Source organism: Callorhinus ursinus, unplaced genomic scaffold, assembly GCF_003265705.2.
Source record: "Callorhinus ursinus isolate GAN/ISIS: 27379988/994484 unplaced genomic scaffold, GSC_fseal_2.0 scaffold2, whole genome shotgun sequence".
Lineage (NCBI taxonomy): Eukaryota > Metazoa > Chordata > Mammalia > Carnivora > Otariidae > Callorhinus > Callorhinus ursinus.
The window spans coordinates 48,383,639-48,405,055 of NW_027397064.1; the positions used below are offsets into that span (position 1 = coordinate 48,383,639).

General features: G+C 37.5%; 1 protein-coding gene across 3 annotated transcripts in view; it reads right to left on the reverse strand.

The window, feature by feature from the left end:
- Nucleotides 1-5,776: 5,776 nt before the first annotated feature.
- Nucleotides 5,777-21,417, reverse strand: part of DUSP19 (dual specificity phosphatase 19) — a 29,847-nt gene continuing 14,206 nt past the window's right edge. Inside the window, exons 3-4 of one of the 3 annotated variants that reach the window (XM_073881604.1) lie at nt 19,360-19,394; nt 5,777-6,042 (exon numbers count right to left, since the gene is read on the reverse strand). In XM_073881604.1, coding sequence (XP_073737705.1) covers nt 19,362-19,394 — 33 coding nt within the window. In that variant the 3' untranslated portion in view covers nt 5,777-6,042; nt 19,360-19,361. Of the gene's footprint in view, nt 6,043-13,477; nt 13,718-19,359; nt 19,513-21,417 lie in introns of those variants that run through there. The other 2 variants (XM_025849015.2, XM_073881599.1) reach the window with 2 other exon arrangements.

Sequence of the window (21,417 nt, forward strand, 5' to 3'; positions counted from 1 at the left end):
GGGTATTATTTATGAACAAGGTCCACAGTGTTCATCCTTGCTGAATGGGAAAAGACTAAAACATTGAATTTTAGTGATGTCCCCATTTCTTAACTCTACTGAAATAGTAATTTACTTCTTAAGTAAAAGTTTTATGAATGCTTCTTTTATCTGTAAATAATAAGAATTGTAGGTTATGTTAGTACTTACTTTAAAAAAAGAAAAAGAGTCTTCTTGAGATCTAAATAAGTGCTTAACCAATGGACTATATAGTGAGAATTTTCATTCTTAGGCTACTAATCATATGAAAATGTACTTTAATTTTTTTCAATTGAGTGCCTACTATTAAGCTAGGTGCTATCATTGTAACTTCTTCAATAATCTTACTTAATCTTATTGTAATAATAATTGCAACACCTTTCAATCAAGAAATGAAAAGCTAACATTCAATTGTTAATTCTCTCAACTTTCTTGTGAGGACAGTTAATAAACAGCTTACCCATGTTAACAGATACAGTCATCCAAAGGCTCCATACCTTCATGGAATAGAAAATATCAATACTTTTTTTCTTTAAATATCAGGCTTGACTAATATTTTTTAATTAATATTTTAAAAGAATAAGGTTCTTTTTGAAAATCACTAATAAAACATTCACTACCTATATTTGAATATATATTATGTATTATATGATATATATCCTCAGCTTGATCAAAACTCAAAAAACATAAGCTGCACATTGGGGAAGGAAGTTTTATTTATTTATTTTTAAAGATTTTATTTATTTATTTGACAGAGAGAGACACAGCAAGAGAGGGAACACTAGCAGGGGGAATGGGAGAGGGAGAAGCAGACTTCCTGCAGAGCAGGGAGCCCGATGCAGGGCTTGATCCCAGGACCCTGGGATCAAGACCTGAGCCGAAGGCAGACGATTAATGACTGAGCCACCCAGGCAACCCAGGGGAAGGAAGTTTTAAAACTATGATTTTTGCAGCAATCTCTTTGACATCAGACATAGCAACTTCTTACTAGACACATCTCCAAAGGCAAGGGAAACAAAAGCAAAAATGAACTATAGGGACTTTTGCAAGATAAAAAGCTTCTGCACAGTGAAGAAAACAATCAACAAAACTAAAAGGCAACCTTCAGAATGGGAGGAGATATTTGCAAATGACATATCTGATAAAGGGTTAGTATCCAAAATCTGTAAAGAACTTATCAAACCGAACACCCAAAAAACAAGTAACCTAGTTAAGAAATGGGCAGAAGACATGAATAGGCATTTTTCCAAAGAAGACATACAGATTGCTAACAGATACATGAAAAGATGCTCAACATCACTCGTCATGAAAATACAAATCAAAACTACAATGAGATATCACCTCACCCCTGTCAGAATGGCTAAAATTTACAACACAGGAAACAACAGGTGTTGGCAAGGATGTGGAGAAAGGGCAACCATCTCGCATTGTTGGTGGGAATGCAAACTGGTGCAGCCACTGGGAAACAGAATGGAGGTTCCTCAAAAAGTTAAAAATAGGGGCGCCTGGGTGGCTCAGTCATTAAGCAGCTGCCTTCAGCTCAGATCATGATCCCAGGGTCCTGGGATGGAGCCCTGCATCAGGCTCCCTGCTGAGTAGGGAGCCTGCTTCTCTCCCAGCTTGTGCTCTCTCTCTCTGTCAAATAAATAAAATCTTTAAAAAAAAAATGTTGAAAATAGAACTACCCTACAATCCAGCAATTGCACTACTAGGTATTCACCCTAGGATACAAAAATACTGACTCAAAGGGACACATGCACCCTAATGTTTATAGTGGCATTATCAACAGTCAAATTGTGGAAGGAGCCCAAATGTCCATCGACTGCTGAATGGAGAAAGAAGATGTGGCATATATATATATATATATACACATATACATACAATGGAATATTACTCAGCCATAAAAAAGGAATGAAATCTTGCCATTTGCAATGACATGGATGGGGTTAGAGTCTATTATGCTAAACAAAATAATTCAGTCAGAGAAAGACAAATACCATATTATTTCACTTATATGTAGAATTTAAGAAACAAAAAAGATGAACATAGGGGAAAAAAGAGAGGGGCAAACTATAAAACAGACTTTTAACTATAGAGAACAAACAGGGTTGCTGGAGGGGAGGGGAGTGGGAGATGGGCTAAACAGGTAATGGGGATTAAGGAGGACACTTGTTGTGGTGAACACTGGGTGTTATATGTAAGTGATGAATCACTAAATTCTACTCCTGAAACTAATATTACACTCCCTGTTAACTAACTAGAATTTGAACTTGAAACAAACAAATAAAACTATGATTTTTAGGGATCTTTTCTTACAATGAAAAGAATACACAATTGGTGTCTGTAGACAAATTTTTACCTGGTAATGATAACCAGGAAATTGCTTTCTTTAAACTTTCTTTTTTCATTGTTAATTGATGTTACCATTGTAAGAAGATGCTGGTAAGGAGGAGTTTTTTATATTTCTTCTTAAGACTGCTATTTACTTCAACAAGACCAGGAGTAACTGTGGAGATGCTTAGAAAATCCTGCCCTTTCAGACCAAGACTTTTGGCAATTTGTCTACTTCTCCTAAGAAAAAGGGCTCCATGGTTTAGACATTTTAATATAGGAAAAAAATCTCACCAGCAGAAGACTAAGAGATCAATGTAGATAATATCTGATTATTACTTAACGGTATTACTTTGAACACAAGCTCTACAGGGGCAAGAATTTTTGTTTTGCTCACCATTGTATCCCCAGTGCCTAGAACAGTGTCTGACATGTGGTAGATGACCAATAAATATTTGTTCCATGAAAAAATAGTCCATAGAGGAGCCCCTAATATGAAATGAGTTCTTTTTATGTGATGAAAAAGTTCTGAGAAAAACTGCGAATCATGTCCCCAAAGTCAGATCAGTCATATTTGAGGCATGCTGTGAGAGTGCCATACAGCTGAAGATAGGCCATTATTATCTCAGTTTATTTATTTATTTATTTATTTATTTAGTTAGTTAGTTAATTGGCTAGTTTAGACCGGGGGTGGGGGGCAAAAGGAGAGGGAGAGAGAATCCCAAGCGGATTCCCTGCTGAGTGCGGGAGCCTGACTCTGGGCTTTATCTCACAACCCTGAGATCATGACATGAGCTGAAACCAAGACTCGGAGGCTTAACTGACTGCACCACCCAGGTACCCCATCATATCAGTTTAAAAAAAAAAAAAAGGTTAAATGAGAATGCTGTAAATTATACATAAAAAGCTATTGTTATGGGAAATTATATATTTCCGAATCCTGGGAAAAGTTTATAAATCTTTTTGCTTCTGAGCACTTATAGAAAGGATACACCAGAGAAAACTTTGTTTTATGAAGTCATGGCCGATAAAGAACCACTTCTTTCAGTGATGGAATTACTAGGTTGCTGGATGGAGAAAAGTAAGGCATAGGAAAGAAAAAACAAAACAAAACACCACACTAGCCTTGTAAACCGTACAAAAGAGTTTACTTAGGGGAGGGATTACAATTGTTTAAATGGTTGATTAACTTGAAAAGGAAAATTCAACTAAGAGAGCTGTGTCTAATGATATGTAGTAATATGCAGAATTGCTCTATCCTAGACACTCCAACTCTTTTTGTCAATAACCTGAATAAAGATAGACATAGCATTCTTACGAAGTTCACAGATTTTATGAAACCAAAAATAATAATATGGTGGGTGGCAGAATCAAGATCCCAAATGATCTGCAGTGTTTAGCATGCTAGATATTCTCTCTTGGATCCTATAGATTTACTATCTTTTTCTGTTCTGCCGCACACCTCAGGAGATCTAAAGACTGTGTCATCTTGGGTTCCACTGACTTCCTGCTTCCAGCTGAGTCAGCCAATTAAAGTCACAGGAAAGAGATCGGAGGGGAGGAAAGAGAATTCCAGGGCTCCCTCCCTGTCAGGCCACAGTTTGGCAATGGCTGTGTGCCTCTACCTAAGGCCACTGCTCCCTCCTATCCAGCAGGACCTCTCCATGGCTACAAGTTTCCCAATGTTCTGGTAACTTCTCTTACCCACCCGACTTTCTGTCCAAGTGGTTGCAATGGCTGTCTACTATTGCTCTATTCAAGGTGCTTCTCCATCTCCTGAATGTCCCCTCTGTCCACACCTTTGTAAACTGACCCTTTATTAAATTATCTTTAATTCCTTTTTGAGTAAGCCATCTTCCCCCCTAGTTTTAAATTCTACTTAGGTTGAGGGGGGCAAAGAAAAAGTGCAAGATGGAGATGTGAAAAAAGCAGGATCAAAAAAATTATAATTACAAGTACAATATGAGACTCTAAGTAATGTGATGAGGCTCCTGGGAAAGCATTTAACTTTGAGTTGCCCTAATGCATCTATCAGTGACCAAAACTAGAGAAGTCATACTCACACACACCGGGGTCTGTTGTTTTGTACTCTACTCTCTGCCACTGATCTATTTGTCTCTCTTTGCATGAAAACCACACTATTGAATGATGCTAATTACTATTGGGGGCATTTGGGGAGTTTGTGTTTTTAATGGGGGGAGTAGAGGAAATGCTCCTGTATTCTCAGTAGCTATCTGCCTCACTAGGCAAAGCACTTACATCCCTGTTTTAACTAGTGGCTAAAGCCCCCCACTGCTGATTATTTAGCAAAAGCGGGGAGGAGCCGGCCAAATGCCCAACTCACCTCCCAACCCTTATACCCAGCCCACACCAACACACTGTCCCCAGACAATATCCATCCACAGCCTCAGCTTAGAGCAATTCTGGAATGACTCCATCTCCAAAGGAGTCCTAAGTATACACGATTTATGGATTCTTTTATCCTTAATCCACATTCTATTTTTCAGAAATTGCTCAAAACTTCTACTCTACTGGTGACATTGTTTCTTGCTTTACTGTGCTCTTGAAGATTTATGTATTTATCTATCTTTCTAGTCATTTCTAAGGGAGTAGTTTATCAGATGAGGCTGCCAGCTGGATCCAACCCCAGTAACTACTATACTTTTACTACTTTAATAATAGTAACTAATACTTACTGAGAACAATGTGCCAGGTGCTGTACTAAAAGATTAGCTTATATTATCTCCCATCTTTAAAACAACTTAATGAAGAGGCCTAGAGATGTTAACTTACCCACACAAGCAATGGAGTAGAAATTTAAATTAAGACAATCTGACTTCAGAGCTCAGGCTCTTATTTCAGAAAAAACACATTTGCTTTTATAAAAAGTATATATAAACAAATCTCTAGTGGCAAGACATAATCTGTTTTCATTTACCCCTCAGAGTTCATGAAGTTGCACAGCAGTAATTACAATGATTATTAAGTAATTCACAAATTAAGGAGAAGAACTGAACTATAGAAAGAGGGGAATGGGCGCTTAGAGAGTGCAAGCAATGGAACACATTTCCTCTCCTGCTGATATGCAAGTGAAAGAGTGGGTAAAAAACAAGAATAAAAGCAAATTGTACTATTTGTGTGTTTTTTTTAACTGAAGAATTCATCGCTCTGTAGATAACAAGCATTAACAAAATCAGGTCATTGCATATATATTCTTACATCGGACACCATTTATATTGATAGAATTAAACCCTCAAAAATATTCCAACACTAATTGCAATTTGAGCTGTTATTATGATAATCTGCATGATTGTAACATAACTTGAACTGCTGTTAGAAATACTCCACACTAACCATTACTAAAATAATTGTACACTATAGGCTGGATCAGCCTGGATCCATTCAGCAGAGATAAACCACACACTAATTTGAACAGGGAAGTTTAATAAAGGTTTATTAACTATAACAGGATTGGAGTAATGAGCGATTGTTTAGAACTAAACAACATAGGAAGAGCAGATAAAAGAGCAGCCACCACGCGTGGGGCTGAGAGTTCAAGGAAGAACACTCCCGGGGTTGCAATCTGAATCTTGTTGCAGAGGGAAGCCATGGCTCACTGGATGGCAGAGATAGTGCTGTGATGTTGACTGGTAGAACTTGCTGGGAGGTCACTCTCTAGGACGCCAGGCAAAGCTGTCGACAGGGAGATGTCTCACCATAGGTACTACTACGAAACCACCCCAGGGAATTATCTGAGAAGCTGCTGGCCCCTGGGCGTTACAGGAGCCAAGCGCTGGAGAAGCCACCCGCACCACAAGACCAGGTGGCGGAGAAGCTGTGAGCACCATGGGACCCTGGCTGTACCGCCAGAGAACAGTCCGTACTGCAGGAGCCCACCTCGGGAGCAGATCAGACCTTCCTCCTGAAAGGTCTCTCCAACACAGTGCCTTCCACTGACAAAACTCAGCAGCATACCAGTTGTCAAAGGAAAAAAATCCTTCAATGGTCCATCCTCCTTTTTGCAGAAGCAATGAAGGGTGGGTGGGTTTAGAGCTGAGAGACAATAAATTGATAATCGGCACATAAACCATTGTTTTTGTATCATGAGTGAATGCAAAATACCATATACTGAATACTCTTGCTGATGTTTTGATTTCTAAATAATTTTGGTAGAAGACTTTACCTTGGGTAAAAGGCATTCATATTTGCTGCTGCTGAGTCCTACATGGATCCTGTTTCAGACCTATCATTCCAAACTGTCACCTTCATGCACTATCAGATGTGGCTGCCGATGTACAGGGTGGACCATTTGCCAGAGCTTGAACTGAAACCTGCAGTGGCTAGTATTAAACTGCCACAACGACCAGCATGCAACAATTTCCCCCCTTCCTTCCTCCCTCCCTTTCTTCTAACATGCAATTTTTGAAAGACTACAATGGGATACACACTGGTATACATAAAAAACATAGTAAAAATCTCTGCCCTGTTTGGGAGCCCAAGTTTGTTTTTTTTTTAAGATTTTTATTTATTTGAGAGAGAGAATGAGAGAGAGAGAAAGAGAGTACATAAGAGGGGAAAGCGGGAGAGGGAGAAGCGGACTCCCTGCTGAGCAGGGAGCCCGATGCGGGACTCGATCCCGGGACTCCAGGATCATGACCTGAGCCGAAGGCAGTCGCTTAACCAACTGAGCCACTCAGGTGCCCCGGGAGCCCAAGTTTTGATGGAAAAAACAACAAAGTATGGAAGTAAAATAAATAGAACGTTGGTGATAATGAGGGCATGCAGTAGGAAAGGGAGATAAAAGTGTTAGGGATGGGGGTAATTTTGAATAAGGTGTCAGAGAAGGCTTTACTAAGACTTAACACTTGGGCACAGATCGGATGTTTCTGCTGGGGAAGTAATGCCATAGAGTCTTGATTACGTGTATGCAAGCAACAGCGGAGGCCAGCGTGGCTGAAGCAGAGAGTGAGGGAGAAAGCAGCAGCAATGAGGTCAGAGAAGTAATAATGTGTGAACATGGGAGGTAGGGGCCAGACTGTGTCCAAATAATCTCAATGCTGTCAGTAGTTTTAAGAGTAATTCAGCATATTCTCTTGATTTAAAAATACTAGAATTTTCTATTGAATTCCCACTGCCAATTTATCCACAGTAATGCCAATTTTAAGACCTTTAGTTTTTCATTTCTTGAAGTAGCCGGCACAACAAATCTCCATAGACCTTTAACTAACTTATATTCCAAAATGTATAATTTTGTGCCTTGCTAATAGAGGGTTTAACCCAGAATTTGACAACAAATAAGTAGTAAATCTTTTAAAACAAATAGCCTCAAAGAAATAGATATTAATAGGGGAAAATAGTATATGTATTATTTTTATTAAAGTATTATCAATACCTAGAAACAATTAAGGGTACATTATAAATATGGATACAAAATAAGTAGGTCAAAGAGTCACTTGAAATAGAAAACTAACTATAAGTTATTTTTAAAAGTATATCAATGGAAACAAACCATAAATTTGTTAACTTTAAATGCCACTATATGTATTGTAAGAATATAAAACTTTAAAATCTTCTTGTTTAAATTCTTCAATAACTACAGAATGACTAAATATGTTCAGGATCCTTTGGGCATAAAAATTATTTAGAGTCACCTAGCAAGCCAAATACAGTTGACCTTTGAACAAAATGGGCTTAAACTACATGGCCCCTCTTACATGCAGATTTTTTGCAGTACAGTACCATAAATGTATTTTCTCTTCATTATGATTTTAATAACATTTTTTCTCTAGATTACTTTATTGTTAGAATACAGTACATAATGCATCACCTGTTTACCTTATCCGTCCGTAAGGCTTCTGGTCCACTGTAGGCTATTAGTACTTAAGTTTTGAGGGAGTCAAAAGTTATACATGGATTTTTAACTATGTGGGAGTTGATGCCCCTAACCTGTGTTGTTCAAGGATCAACTATAATTCATTATGCTGTATTTCTGTTGTTTTAAAATGTACCACGGTTTTGCTTATAGAGGTGTTAATTCATTAACTCAGAGTAATACCATAAGACAAAATACTCTGACTTATATTTGCTACATTTTGAATATTTGGAGAAATTACTTTATACATTTGAACCATTTGAGTTACTAATAATCACACTGACAAATTCAGAAAATTTCCCCACCACCACTGAAATTATCCATCAGAATCAAAGTAGGTTCCCTATGTCACATGCAAAAAAATTTCCAAGTTCTATATCCATACATTTCAATCAGGTTCAAAAGGGAAGAAGAGATGCAAAAAACTGCAATAACAATTTTAAATACCACACTCCATTTTCCCTTAAATCTTTGGCTTTGAGTTAGTATAACGGTCTAAATTTTGCCCAAAAGAAACTAGGAAAAATATTTGTTTTCCAAAAATTTAAATACTTCCTGAACTTTCAATTCAAATTATAGGTAATCACAAACCTATATTAAAGTACAAAGTTAGCAAAACATTTAAAAAATATCAACCTCAAATAAATATAATTTTATCTTATGTTCCAGTACCTTTGTTCTACTCATCTTTTTCAGCTTGCTAGGAAGGCTCTAGATCTCTTTTCATTGTTTAAAAGCAAATGATATTTTCATTCCTCTTCCCTTTAAAAACGGTAGAAAAAAATCTATTTTAAAACAGAGGCAAAAACTCCTTGAAACATTTTTCCTCACCTCAAAACAGACCTATGTTTGGTATACATTTTTTTTTTTAATTTTTAAAACAGGAGACAGAGGATCATAATGAAACAGTTTTCTTCTTATAAGTAATGAGGTCTGACAGAGTGACATATCCATGGGACACACAAGAAAAATACTGTGTGTGTGTGTGTGTGTGTATGACACACATATATATAACACACCATTGCCTTATATAGTTCCCCTAATTTAAAAGCCTGAATTACATTCACTGATCTATTTATCTATTTTAGATACGGCAAATTACTATCATTTAAGATAAAACAATACTGATGTTCAAAGTACTTCTGTAGATGATACAGAAGATATGTTTGCCCCATGGCCAGATAACAGGCAACAACAAAGCACACAAACCAGAGACATAAATCATATACTATCCATTATGAACAAGTTCTAGTCAAGGCTTCATGTCAAAACATTTAATGGCTAAAAACTAAAGAGCAGCTAGCAAAAGAAAACGTATTTAAATAAATGCTTTCATGTGAATCGAAAAGGTTCACTTAGCAAACCCTCACCAATACTGACCATAAAGACATTATGTATCAGTCTCATACTTGAGAAGATTCTGTCTCCTTGGTCTGCTTCAAAGAGCTCACTGTAGCTTGATTACATATATTTATGCTGCTTCTCAAGAGAAGCAAAGTCCATAGCTTTGCATGTGATGGCATCTTGTCAAGCTATAAACACTCTCAAAATGCAAATATTTGCATTTATCATTTCTACTTTTTGATCATGGCAGTGTAAGAAAGCCTGCCTTCTCAAATACACAGAGGTACTCAATGTGCTCTTTCCAACTTACACATAGGAATATGCTTGCTCTTTAGAATGTGTATTTAAGAAGCGCTCAAGACTTTCTTAATAAAATCTAGATGGCAATGAAATTTTCTAAGTCATGAAAGACTATTTGAAAGCTATTAAATTCTATCCTAATTACTATAATTAATTTTAAGTACACTTTATTCTGAATAATTCAAGCAATATCTTTAAGCAAATTTATAATGTACAGAGTTTAGCCTTGCCAATATGGAAACTTAATTAAAAAAAAAAGAAAGAAAAGAAAACTATTCAAAGCCTCTGGCCAGAGATAAAATTATGATTTTAGGCTTTCTAACAAAGTACTTAAATTTTCCTACAAAACCATAAGTCTTCTTTCCTTAAAAATACATTCTCTAGCAGAATACCAAACCAGAAAAGAGATTTGAACAAATCACACCTAAAGCATGATCTTTCAGTGCAAAATATTTTCCCACAGATCCAAGGAGACCAAAAATTATGACATGTAACCCAAAAACAGAAGGCTAGGGACCCAGGATATGAAACACCTACTATAAGAGACCAGATCACCAAAAGAACCATAAGCTCACAATCACATAAGAGAGAACATCTATACAAAAGTTTTAAAAATAAAAAATAAATACAGGCAATAGAATTAAGTTAAAAATAAAAATGAAAAGTAGGTACATTTTCATAAAAAGACATAAAAACTTTGTGAATACTGTAACCACTATATAAATACAGGCCTACCCCAGAGATATTGTAGGTTCAGTTCCAGACCACCACAATAAAGCAAATATTGCAACAGTGAGTCCAGTGAATTTTGTGGCTTCCCAGTACATATAAAAATTACATTTATACTATACAGTAGTCTACTAAGTGTGTAATAGCATTATATCTAAAGAAACAATGTACATATCTTAATTTAAAAATACTTTATTGCTAAAAAATGCTAACCATCATCTGAGCTTTCAGTAAGCCGTAATTTTTTTGCTGGTGGAGGGTCTTGCCTTGATGTTGATGGTTGCTGACTGATCGGGGTGGTGGTTGCTGATGGTTGGGCTGGCTGCGGCAATTTCTTAAAATAAGACAATAATGAAATTTGCCGCATTGATGGACTCTTCCTTTCATGAACAATTTCTCTGTAGCATGAGATACTGTTTGATAGCATTTTACCCACAGTAGAACTTCTTTCAAAATTAGAGTCAATCCTTTCAAACCCTGCTGCTGCTTTATCAACTAAGTTTATGTAGTATTCTAAATCCTTTGTTGTCATTTCGACAATCTTTACATCATCTTCACCAGGAGTCGATTCCATTTCAAGAAACCACTTTCTTTGCTCATCCATAGGAAGCAACTCCTCATCCATTACAGTTTTATCATGAGATTGCAGCAATTCAGTCACATCTTCAGGCTCCACTTCCAATTCTAATTCTTTAGCTATTTTTACCACATCTGCAGTTACTTCCTCCACTGAAGTCTTGAACCCCTCGAAGTCATCCATGAGGGCTGGAATCAACTTCTTCCAAACTCCTGTTAAGGTTGACATTTTGACCTCTTCCCATGAATCACGAATGTTCTTAATGGCATCTAGAATGGTGAATCCTTTCCAGAAGGTTTTCAATTTACTTTGTCCAGATCCATCAGAGGAATCACTATCTATGGCAGCTATAGCCTTACGAAATGTATTTCTTAAATAATAAGACTTGAAAGTTGAAATGACTCCTTGGTCCATGGGTTGCAGAACAGATGTGGAGTTAGCAGGCATGAAAACAACATTAATCTCATTGTACATCTCCATCAGAGCTCTTGGGTGACCAGGTGCATTGTCAATGAGCAGTAATATTTTGAAAGGAATCTTTTTTTCTGAGCAGTAGGTCTCAACTGTGGGCTTAAAATATTCAGTAAACCATGTTGTAAACAGATGTGCTGTCATGCAGGCTCTGTTATTCCATTTATAGAGTACGGGCAGAGTGGATTTAGCATAATTCTTAAGAGCTCTAGGATTTTCAGAATGGTAAATGAGCATTGGCTTCAACTTAAAGTCACCAGCTGCATTAGCCCCTAACAAGAGAGTGAGCCTGTCTTTTGAAGCTTTGAAGCCAGGCATTGACCTTTCCTCTCTAGCTATGAAAGTCCTAGATGGCATCTTCTTCCAATATAAGGCTGTTTCATCTACATTGAAAATCTGTTGTTTAGTGTAGCCACCTTCATCAATTACCCTGGTTAGATCTTCTGGATAACTTGCTACAGCTTCTCCATCAGCACTTGCTACTTCACCTTGCACTTTTATGTTACAGAGACGGCTTCTTTCCTTAAACCTCATGAACCAGCCTCTGCTAGCTTCAAACCTTTCTTCTGCAGCCTCCTCACCTCTCTCAGCCTTCAGAGAATTGAAGAGAGTTAGGGCCTTGCTCTGGATTCGGCTTTGGCTCAAGGGAATGTTGTGGCTGGTTTGATCTTCTATCCAGACCACTAAAACTTTCTCCATATCAGCAATAAGGCTGTTTCGCTTTCTTATCATTCGTGTGTTCACTGGAGTACCACTTTTAATTTCCTTCAAGAACTTATCCTTTGCATTTACAACTTGGCTAACTGTTTGGCGCAAGAGGCCTAGCTTCCGACCTATCTCTGCTTTTGACAGGCCTTCCTCACTAAGCTTAATCATTTCTAGCTTTTGATTTAAAGTGAGAGACATGCGACTCTTCCTTTCACTTGAGCACTTAGAGGCCATTGTAGTATTATTAATTGGCCTAATTTCAATATTGTTGTGTCTCAGGGAGAAGGGAGGTCCAAGGGGAGGGGAAGATGGGGGAAGGGCCAACTGGTAGAACAGTCACAACACATGCAGTATTTATCAATTAAGTTCACTGTATTATATGGGTCTGGTTCGTGGCACCCCAAAACAATTACAATAGTAACATCAAAGATCACTGATCACAGACCACCATAACAAATACAATTATAATGAACAAGTTTGAAAGACTGTGAGAATTACCAAAATGTGACACAGAGACACGAAGTGAGCAAACGCTATTGGAAAAAAATGGTGCCAATAGACTTCCTCGATGCAGGAATGCCAAGTTTGATTTGTAAAACACGTAACATCTGCAAAGCACAAAAAGTGAAGTGCAATAAAATGAGGTATGCCTATATTGTGTCAACCTTCAGATTTGGGTTATCTCTTTGGGAGGTTTAAGGTATTAGTTTTTAATCTCAAATTCTTTACAAAGAAATTTACCTCCCTCTGAAATAGTAAGTCAAGTAGCACTTCAAGTTTTTTCCTTCATGGAAATGGTTGCTGGAATAGAAAAAATCCTTTCATGCTCTAATAAAGATTTTGAATTAAATCTTTTTCTTCTACAGAAATCAATTATTGGTAATACATTACCTCCTCTTAGCAAATTAAAGAAGCATTCAATCACACATTATAATACCAAAGAGAAAATGATATAATTTAAAAATGTGTTTATACACTAGCTCAAGACAATCAATTAACCTCCATTTCCACTTGAAAAACACAAGACAAAAGGAAGTTTTTAGTAGTCTGCTCTTCAAAAAAGGGGACGGGTGGCTGTAGGGGCCAATTCAGAAATTACAGTTGTCCTTTATCTGCTGGAATGTAACTCATGAGCTGTCACCCCTTTCTAATTCCTGTATGTTGTCACACTTATTGCTTTCTTTGCCCTCTTGGTATGTACGAAGCTGCTCCATGAAGCCAGCATTTGGACATATGGAAGGCCTTGCATTTTTCACCAAAGAGAAAGCACTGGTAAATGAGATTTCTTCAGAATTCATCAGGAAACCTACTAGAACTGCAGCAGCCCTGGAAACTCCTGCATTACAATGAACAAGAACCACTCCATCCTGCAATAAAATCAATCAAAAATCTCCATTATTCACTTCGAAAGGTTATTAAATCACTTGTACATTCTTATACTACCTGAAATTATAAAAATATTCCTTTTATCAATTTGTTTGATTCAATGTATTCAATCACCAAAATACAATTCCTTGTAAGCAATGAATGGAAAAAAAAATCAATTAATCAATCAACCAACTTCTGTTCCTACCCTCCAGGGATTGAAATGCCTTGATAATGTATTTAGAATTCTGGAAAAGTATCTTTTATTAAACTGAAGTAATATAGTAAAGTACATATAAAAGCCTAGTAAACTTAGGAGATACACATCCAAAAATAAGAGAAAAATCACAGGTAATATATGTGGAAACAAATAGAATGACAATCATAAGACGGACCAGAAAGACCGAGACATCATAGGTACACGCAGTGTTCCTGTAAAGAAACTAGTGTCCACTGGCTTGGTAATCTATGTGTAAAATGGCCAGCAAGGAAAAAATTTTCTACCCTTGTATATACTTCATTCTGGAAGGAAGTAACTTAAAAAATAGTTACATTTATGAGGTAGTAAAAAGATGACACTAACAGCTCATGACAATGTGAAGTAGAAAAGGCAATTAGATACCTTAGATCAGGTCAATAAATGAAAAATGTTTGGGTTAACTTGCAAATGATACTTTACAAGTGAAGAGGGACACAGTGCAAGACCAATGCTGATGGGGGTAATACTGCATTAATAATGAAATGATGGAGCTGACAGAACAGCACTGATATAGGTTGGCTTATCTCAGGCTTTTAAAAAGTTAATGATCTAGATGAAATGAAGTGAACCCTACAGAATTACACATTCTGGTTAATTACTTCATTTCCCGATTCTTCTTTTGGTACAACACAAAAGAAAGATGGGAAAGGGGAAGGGGGACAAAATAAAAACTAAACTGAAAACTCTCTACCCAAAGCATAGATTAACAATACCATACTTAGGACTCATTGGATTATTCCACTTTTGCAAGGCAGTTCTCTCACAATTATAAATCTGTTGCAAAATTCCTTTCCTAATCTATTGCAATAAATTTGCAAATGCTTCTCATTTCAAGAAAACCAAATGATTCACAATAAAATTAGTTAATATTTTGAAAATCCTCATTATCAAAAAAGACAATTTCAATTGTTTCCTTATATATATGACTATTTCCAAATTTTAACTGATTCTGTATAGGATGGGCTAACACCAATACTCACTATGCATACATGCAACTTTTCTCACTTTGTGTAATAGCTCATTTTTATGAGATTAGAGGCATTTAAAAATCGTACTACAGGGCGCCTGGGTGGCTCAGATGGGTAAGCGTCTGCCTTCGGCTCAGGTCATGATCCCAGGGTCCTGGGATCGAGTCCCGCATCAGGCTCCCTGCTCCTTGGGAGCCTGCTTCTCCCTCTGCCTCTCTCTCTCTCTCTCTCTCTCTGTCTCTCATGAATAAATAAATAAAAAGTTTAAAAAAAAATCATATTACAGTAAATGATGAAAACTAGTAAGGAACTTCTTTCATCTCAAAACAAATCAGATGTTCGAAAGAAACCCAGAATTGTAAGCTAAATAAGAGATATCATTCAATGTCATTTTTAATATTTCCTGACTACATACTACTCATCTCTGTTTTGACTCAAAATATGTCTTTGAAAATGAAACTAACTTTATTTTCAGTCTTATATACTATGCATCCAGTGTCAGCTCATGTTTAATAATGTTATTATTTTCTTCTTTCTTATACCCTTATGTAACAGCTACCTTTCTGTTGCTTTCTATAGCCTTTGAATTGACTTATCTTTTATTATTCTTTGGGTATCATATAGTCCTTGAAAGTATTCCCAGAGGGGCTCCTGGGTGGCTCAGTGGGTTAAGTGTCTGACTCGGTTTCTGCTCAGGTCATGATCTCAGGGTCGTGAGATCGAGCCCCAGCCTGGACTCTGTGCTCAGCGGGGAGTCTGTTTGAGATTCTCTCTTACTCTCCCTCTACCCCTCCCCACCTCGCTCTCTCTCTAAAATAAGTAAATAAATCTTAAAATAAAAAGGAGAGAAAGTATTCTCAGAAAAGTTATTGGCTTGGGCGCCTGGCTCAGTCCGTTAAGCGTCTGCCTTCGGCTCAGGTCATGATCCTAGGGTCCTGGGATCGAGTCCCACGTCAGGCTCTCTGCTCAGCAAGGAGCCCGCTTCTCCCTCTCAGGCTCTCTGCTCAGCAAGGAGCCCGCTTCTCCCTCGGCTGCAGCTCCCCATGCTTGTGCTCTCTCTGTCAAATGAAGGAATAAAATCTTAAAAAAAAAAAAAAAGTTATTCGCTTTATATCCCCTTTCCAGGACTCAAAATAGTAATGATTTAAAAATTTATAAAGAAACATTTTCCACACTAACTGTTGTCCTCCACCTGGAAGGCCTTTGCTCCACTTCTTGGTCCAGCTAACACTGGCTTCTGCTCTAAGAAGCCTGTTCTCTCTGAGTGAGATGGGGTCCAGGGGGTTTCTTAGCCATCTTTGTATGCTGCATCCTTGGTGCTATTTTAGGCACACAGTAGATATTCCATGAATGTTTGCCAAGCAAATAAATTAATTTTGTTCTCCATTCCCAAGAAGAAAGTGTTCTCTTAAAAATTTGAATCACCATTTTGCTATGGGCAGATAGAAATCATGTTATAGTATTTCCAATTTATCAAGCATTCTTTGTTCTCACGCTGTTGTGAATAACTTTTCAACTAGACTGCAAGCTCCTTGAGGGCAGCAGTACGTATGTATCCCTCATATCCTCTCAGAATAAGTGATTAATATTTCTTGACAGATTAACTGAGCCACGTTTAGGTCTTTTTTAAATGAGTCGTTTGATATATAAAAAAATATATATGAAAATGTTACCAGTAATTACGTCTAAATGGTGTGAGGAGGGTAAATTTTTACTTATTCGTATTTTCCAATTTTTCTACAATGACATAGTTTACCTACATCATGTTTTTAAAATCACATCTAATAAAATGAGTAATAAAGTAAATATGGACTATCAAATACACCTTTTCATATTAGCAAAACCTTTTGTCCATAAAAAAAGGGAGTCAAGTAAATTTTCATAAAAGAACTCTTAAGGCTACAGAGGTTACTCTACCACTTTCCTCTTGTGTGTATTTCTGTCCCTTAAGGCATAAATCTAACAAATAATGCATGAGGCAGACATAGAGAAAAGGCAGAGAAACCAAACAACAGGGTTTTACAAGTACAGAGGAAAATGAGAAAAGACATGGGAAAATAGAAGAGATTCCTTTTGGCAGCTGTATGTGAAAAGATAAAACAACAAAGTGTAGGGCCTAGAAATGTAGTTTTGAGACACTCAATTCACTGAGTAATCACATTTAATAAAACCTGCATATATAACACAGAAAGTTATGAAAAGATCTCTTCTAGAAAAAAATGAAGAAAATTCAAGAATTCTATTGCTAAAACTAAGTATGTATTAATTTGAACAGTAAAGAGTTTTCAGGGCAAGGAAATATTGGCTGAGGTTAGGACTGCAGTATAAAACATAATGCTTGAGAAATGAGAACAGATTATGGAATTCTAATACATCTAGTAGCAGAAACCTTGTAGGTACCTCCTCAGATTGCCTTGGTGCCATCACTACATGGGCCCTAAGCTTCTCCACCTCAGCCTCCACTTCTTGGCCCACTGTCCCCCTTAGGCCTGATGAGTTTTGCTGGCCTACTGAGAAGACCTGGCTCTTCCCGTGTGATGGTCTCTGCATAAACAAGTACACCCTGAGTTCTGGATTCCCCTGCTGCTTCTAAACGTGGATGCAAAGTCCACAGGCCACTGAGTTTGGCTTCAAGGCAGCTGCTGAAGGACAGAGTGTGTAACCTGGAACTGTGGGATTAGTTACCTCCCTGGGGGGTAAATTTTGACCACTAAAACAGGAGCTGACAGCGAGCCAGGCAGATGAGTTCTCTCTTCCCTCCCTCCCCAAGTCTGTACAGAAGTGGAGTTTCTTTGTGCTCCCTGCCGGGAGATGCCTTAAGTGGCAGAGCAGGTACACCTGCTAAGCACCCAACTATTCCACTGTCAGCTCATTGTGTAATTCTGCTTAGCAAGGGAAACACATCAACTCACGTGGCTTCCCATCCTTTCCTGAGTCACTTCCCTTTCTCCCACTCTCACTGCCCATGGATTCCAATCTCTCAAATGAGGCACCAGCTCTTAATCTTTGTCTCAGGTTCTGTTTTTTAGGAAACCCAAGCCAAGGAAACTTTTAATCAATTATTACCCTTTCTACTTTTTGCTTGCAACATGTACATATCTTCGAATATGAATATGCATATGGATGATGCCTATATTTTTCTTTTACCATTTAAGGCATATCTCACATCTCCTTAGAGAAGCAGCTAATACAGAAACATGATCATGTTTATTTTTAACACTATCAACTGGCACACTGGAATGTTATAATCCAGATCTCATAAAATTTTTCATAAGAGAAAATACTGGCCAATACTAGGCCTTCAATTAGAAACCCTCTTCCTCTTCTTTTATCTAAATATCTGCTATTAAATAAAGCTGAATGGTAGAGTTGAAGAGTTCTATATTTTCCAGATAATCTAAAGGAAAGCACCTAGAACAGTGCTGGGCACGTATGGCATTCAATAAATTCTACTAAATAAAAGGAAGAAAAAAGGGAAGGAGAAAAGGTAGAAGGGAAATCATTAGCCAGAATTCAACTAAACTGGATTCTAATCTTGAGTGTCATTAATTGTTAGGTGCCCCAGGAGAGTTAACTTTTCTCTGTAAGTACCTCCACACTCCCATCTATTTATCTCACATAAATTTTCTAAGAATTATATGCTAACTAAAAATGGTATCATTTCAAGGTATAATTACTGGTAACAGCCAACCGAGAAGCCCAGCGTTGACTTGGATCTATTACCAAAGTTGAAGAAGGATGTTATCTGTTGGTCTTTTAAAGTAAGAGGACCGATGGACAGCTTCTGATCAACTTTTCATACAATCTCAGTAAAGCAATACACGTTTAGTCCTTAGAGCACCCTATAACTTTCTATTATTTAAAAATGCATAAATTCACTATCCCTACCACATCCACAAAAATGCAAATTAATCTTCATAAATACATTAAAAGGACTACAGCAGTATCTATCCCATACTCCACCTAATTATCTTGCATATTGGTTAGAGGGCAGGTGGTTATAAACCATCAAAGGAAATCTAAGTACATATAAACACAGGAAAATTCAGTTAAGTGGAGATTTTTATCTAATATTTCTCAGGAAGCCATAGGAAGATGAGAAATTAATGTTAAAAGTAAGTATCTCATTGAGGGGCGCCTGGCTGGCTCAGTCAATAGAGCATGCAACTTTTGATCTCAGGGTCATGAGTTTGAGCCCCTCATTGGGCACAGAGATTACTTAAAAAAAAAAAAAAGTATGTATCTCATTGAGAAGAAAAACTGGAGAACTAAAAAGTTGTAGGAGTTCATGAACGATTGGTAGAGGAGAAATTTCATAGTGGTTCTCTGTATTCATCACAAAAAGAATAGATTGGATAATGGACTTGTATTTTAAAATTTCTGCCTTTGAAGAACTGTGGATCAAAATGAAACTTACCTTCATTTTTGCTTGTTTAATAAATTCAAAACATTCTGGAAAATAAGACAGGATATTGGTTTCAGGCAGATCCAATATAGAAATGCTCTTATATATAAAGTCACTGAGGAAAGCATTTTCAACTCCATATGCAACATTGAGAATATGAGTCACCTTAAAGAGAAAAAAAAAGATGATTTTTTAAAAATTCTCTAATGAATTAATATTAGGCTAATTAAAAAGAGAATGGGATGTTGAGATTTGTAACAAGAACAATTTAAGCATAACTCACTTGAATAATACTTGCAGGAAGCCTTCTCTGACTGCCCATCCCTCACCAGAAGTGCTAATTTCTATACATTCCCATAGCACCCTCTACTTGCCCTAATTATAGCTCTTACCACTTTGAGATTATTTGTCTCCCTCATGGTACTAGAAACTCCATGATGGTAGGGACCATGTTTGGTTTATTCACTATTCCAAGTAAGCAGTGTGAGTGAGCAGTGACCTGAGCACAGAAATTACTTAAAATATTTGTTAGAAAAATCAATGAATATCCATATAATAAACTCGAATAAGGGAAGTAGATCGATAATAGAAACTTCCCTTTCAATAATTATTTCCCGATTTTCCTTCATATTCATCATAAATATGATGGTTCTTAAGTATGCCTGCCCATCAGAATCACTCAGTGAGTTTTTTAAAAATGTCAATGCCACAGAGCCTCAAACCCAGAGATTCCAATGAATTAGTCTGGTTGAAAGGATGGTCATGAAAGATTTTCTTTCAAATGGTACACAAAAGCAACCTTCTACTACATCTGTGCATTTGAGTTCCTTTCCTACAGTCTACCAAGCATGTGGAAAGTCAATTAAAAGAATTCAAAAGCAAAATGGATCAGAAAAATAAGGCACTGTTTCTTTTTTTTTTAATATTTTATTTATTTATTTAACAGAGAGAGCGAAAGAGCACAAGCAGGGGGAGCAGCAGAGGGAGAGGAAGAAGCAGGCCCCCTTCCGAGCAGGGAGACTGATGTGGGACTCGATCCCAGGACCCTGGGATCATGACCTGAGCCGAAGGCGGATGCTTAACCATCTGAGCCACCCAGGCGCCCAAGGAGCTGTTTCTTGTTATGACATGCCTCACTGTACTTATTCTCTCTTAACATGGGTGTTAGGTTTTGCCTGATCTCTGTATTTTCATGTATTTCACATATATTTTAGACTATCTGTCCAGCTCTGCCTCTCTTGCCCCTTCTAGTCCTAGATATGGCTCTGACAGTGCCCTACTCCTCCCCTAGTACAGCTGACTGGATTCAGGCAGACACCTGACTTAAACAAAACTGATCAAATAATCTTTAGAAATTTTAAAAATAAGGGGCACCTGGGTGGCTCAGTCGTTAAGTGTCTTGCCTTCAGCTCAGGTCATGATCCCAGGGTCCTGGGATGGAGCCCTACATCGGGCTCCCTGCTCGGCAGGGAGCCTGCTTCTCCCTCTCCCACTCCCCCTGCTTGTGTTCCCTCTCTCACTGTGTCTCTCTCTGATGAATAAATAAAATCTTAAAAAAAAAATTTTTTTTTTAAATTTTATGGGCGCCTGGGTGGCTCAGCTGGTTAAGCGACTGCCTTTAGGCTCAGGTCATGATCCTGGAGTCCCAGGATCGAGTCCCACATCGGGCTCCCTGCTCAGTGGGGAGTCTGCTTCTCCCTCTGACCCTCCCCCCTCTCATGCTCTCTCTATCTCATTCTCTCTCTCAAATAAATAAATAAAATCTTTAAAAATAAATATATAAATAAATAATAAAAGAAATCTTAAAAAATAGGTATACAAGACAGCTAGAATGATCCACAAACTGGAGAGCTTTAAGATAGCCACTTTCTATTAGGCGCTCAAAGAAGCTGAAAATTTCTGCTCCCAAATAAGAATAGAGTAGATATGCAGAGAGGGGCCATGACGCCAGTGGGAGAGAAGCACCATCTTGGATGGCATTCTCTTCTCCAGTACAGCTACTCTCTGCTCTCAGATTCCAGAGCTCCCCCTAAATCATTATACACATTCTCATTCCTTGCTCAGGTTTCT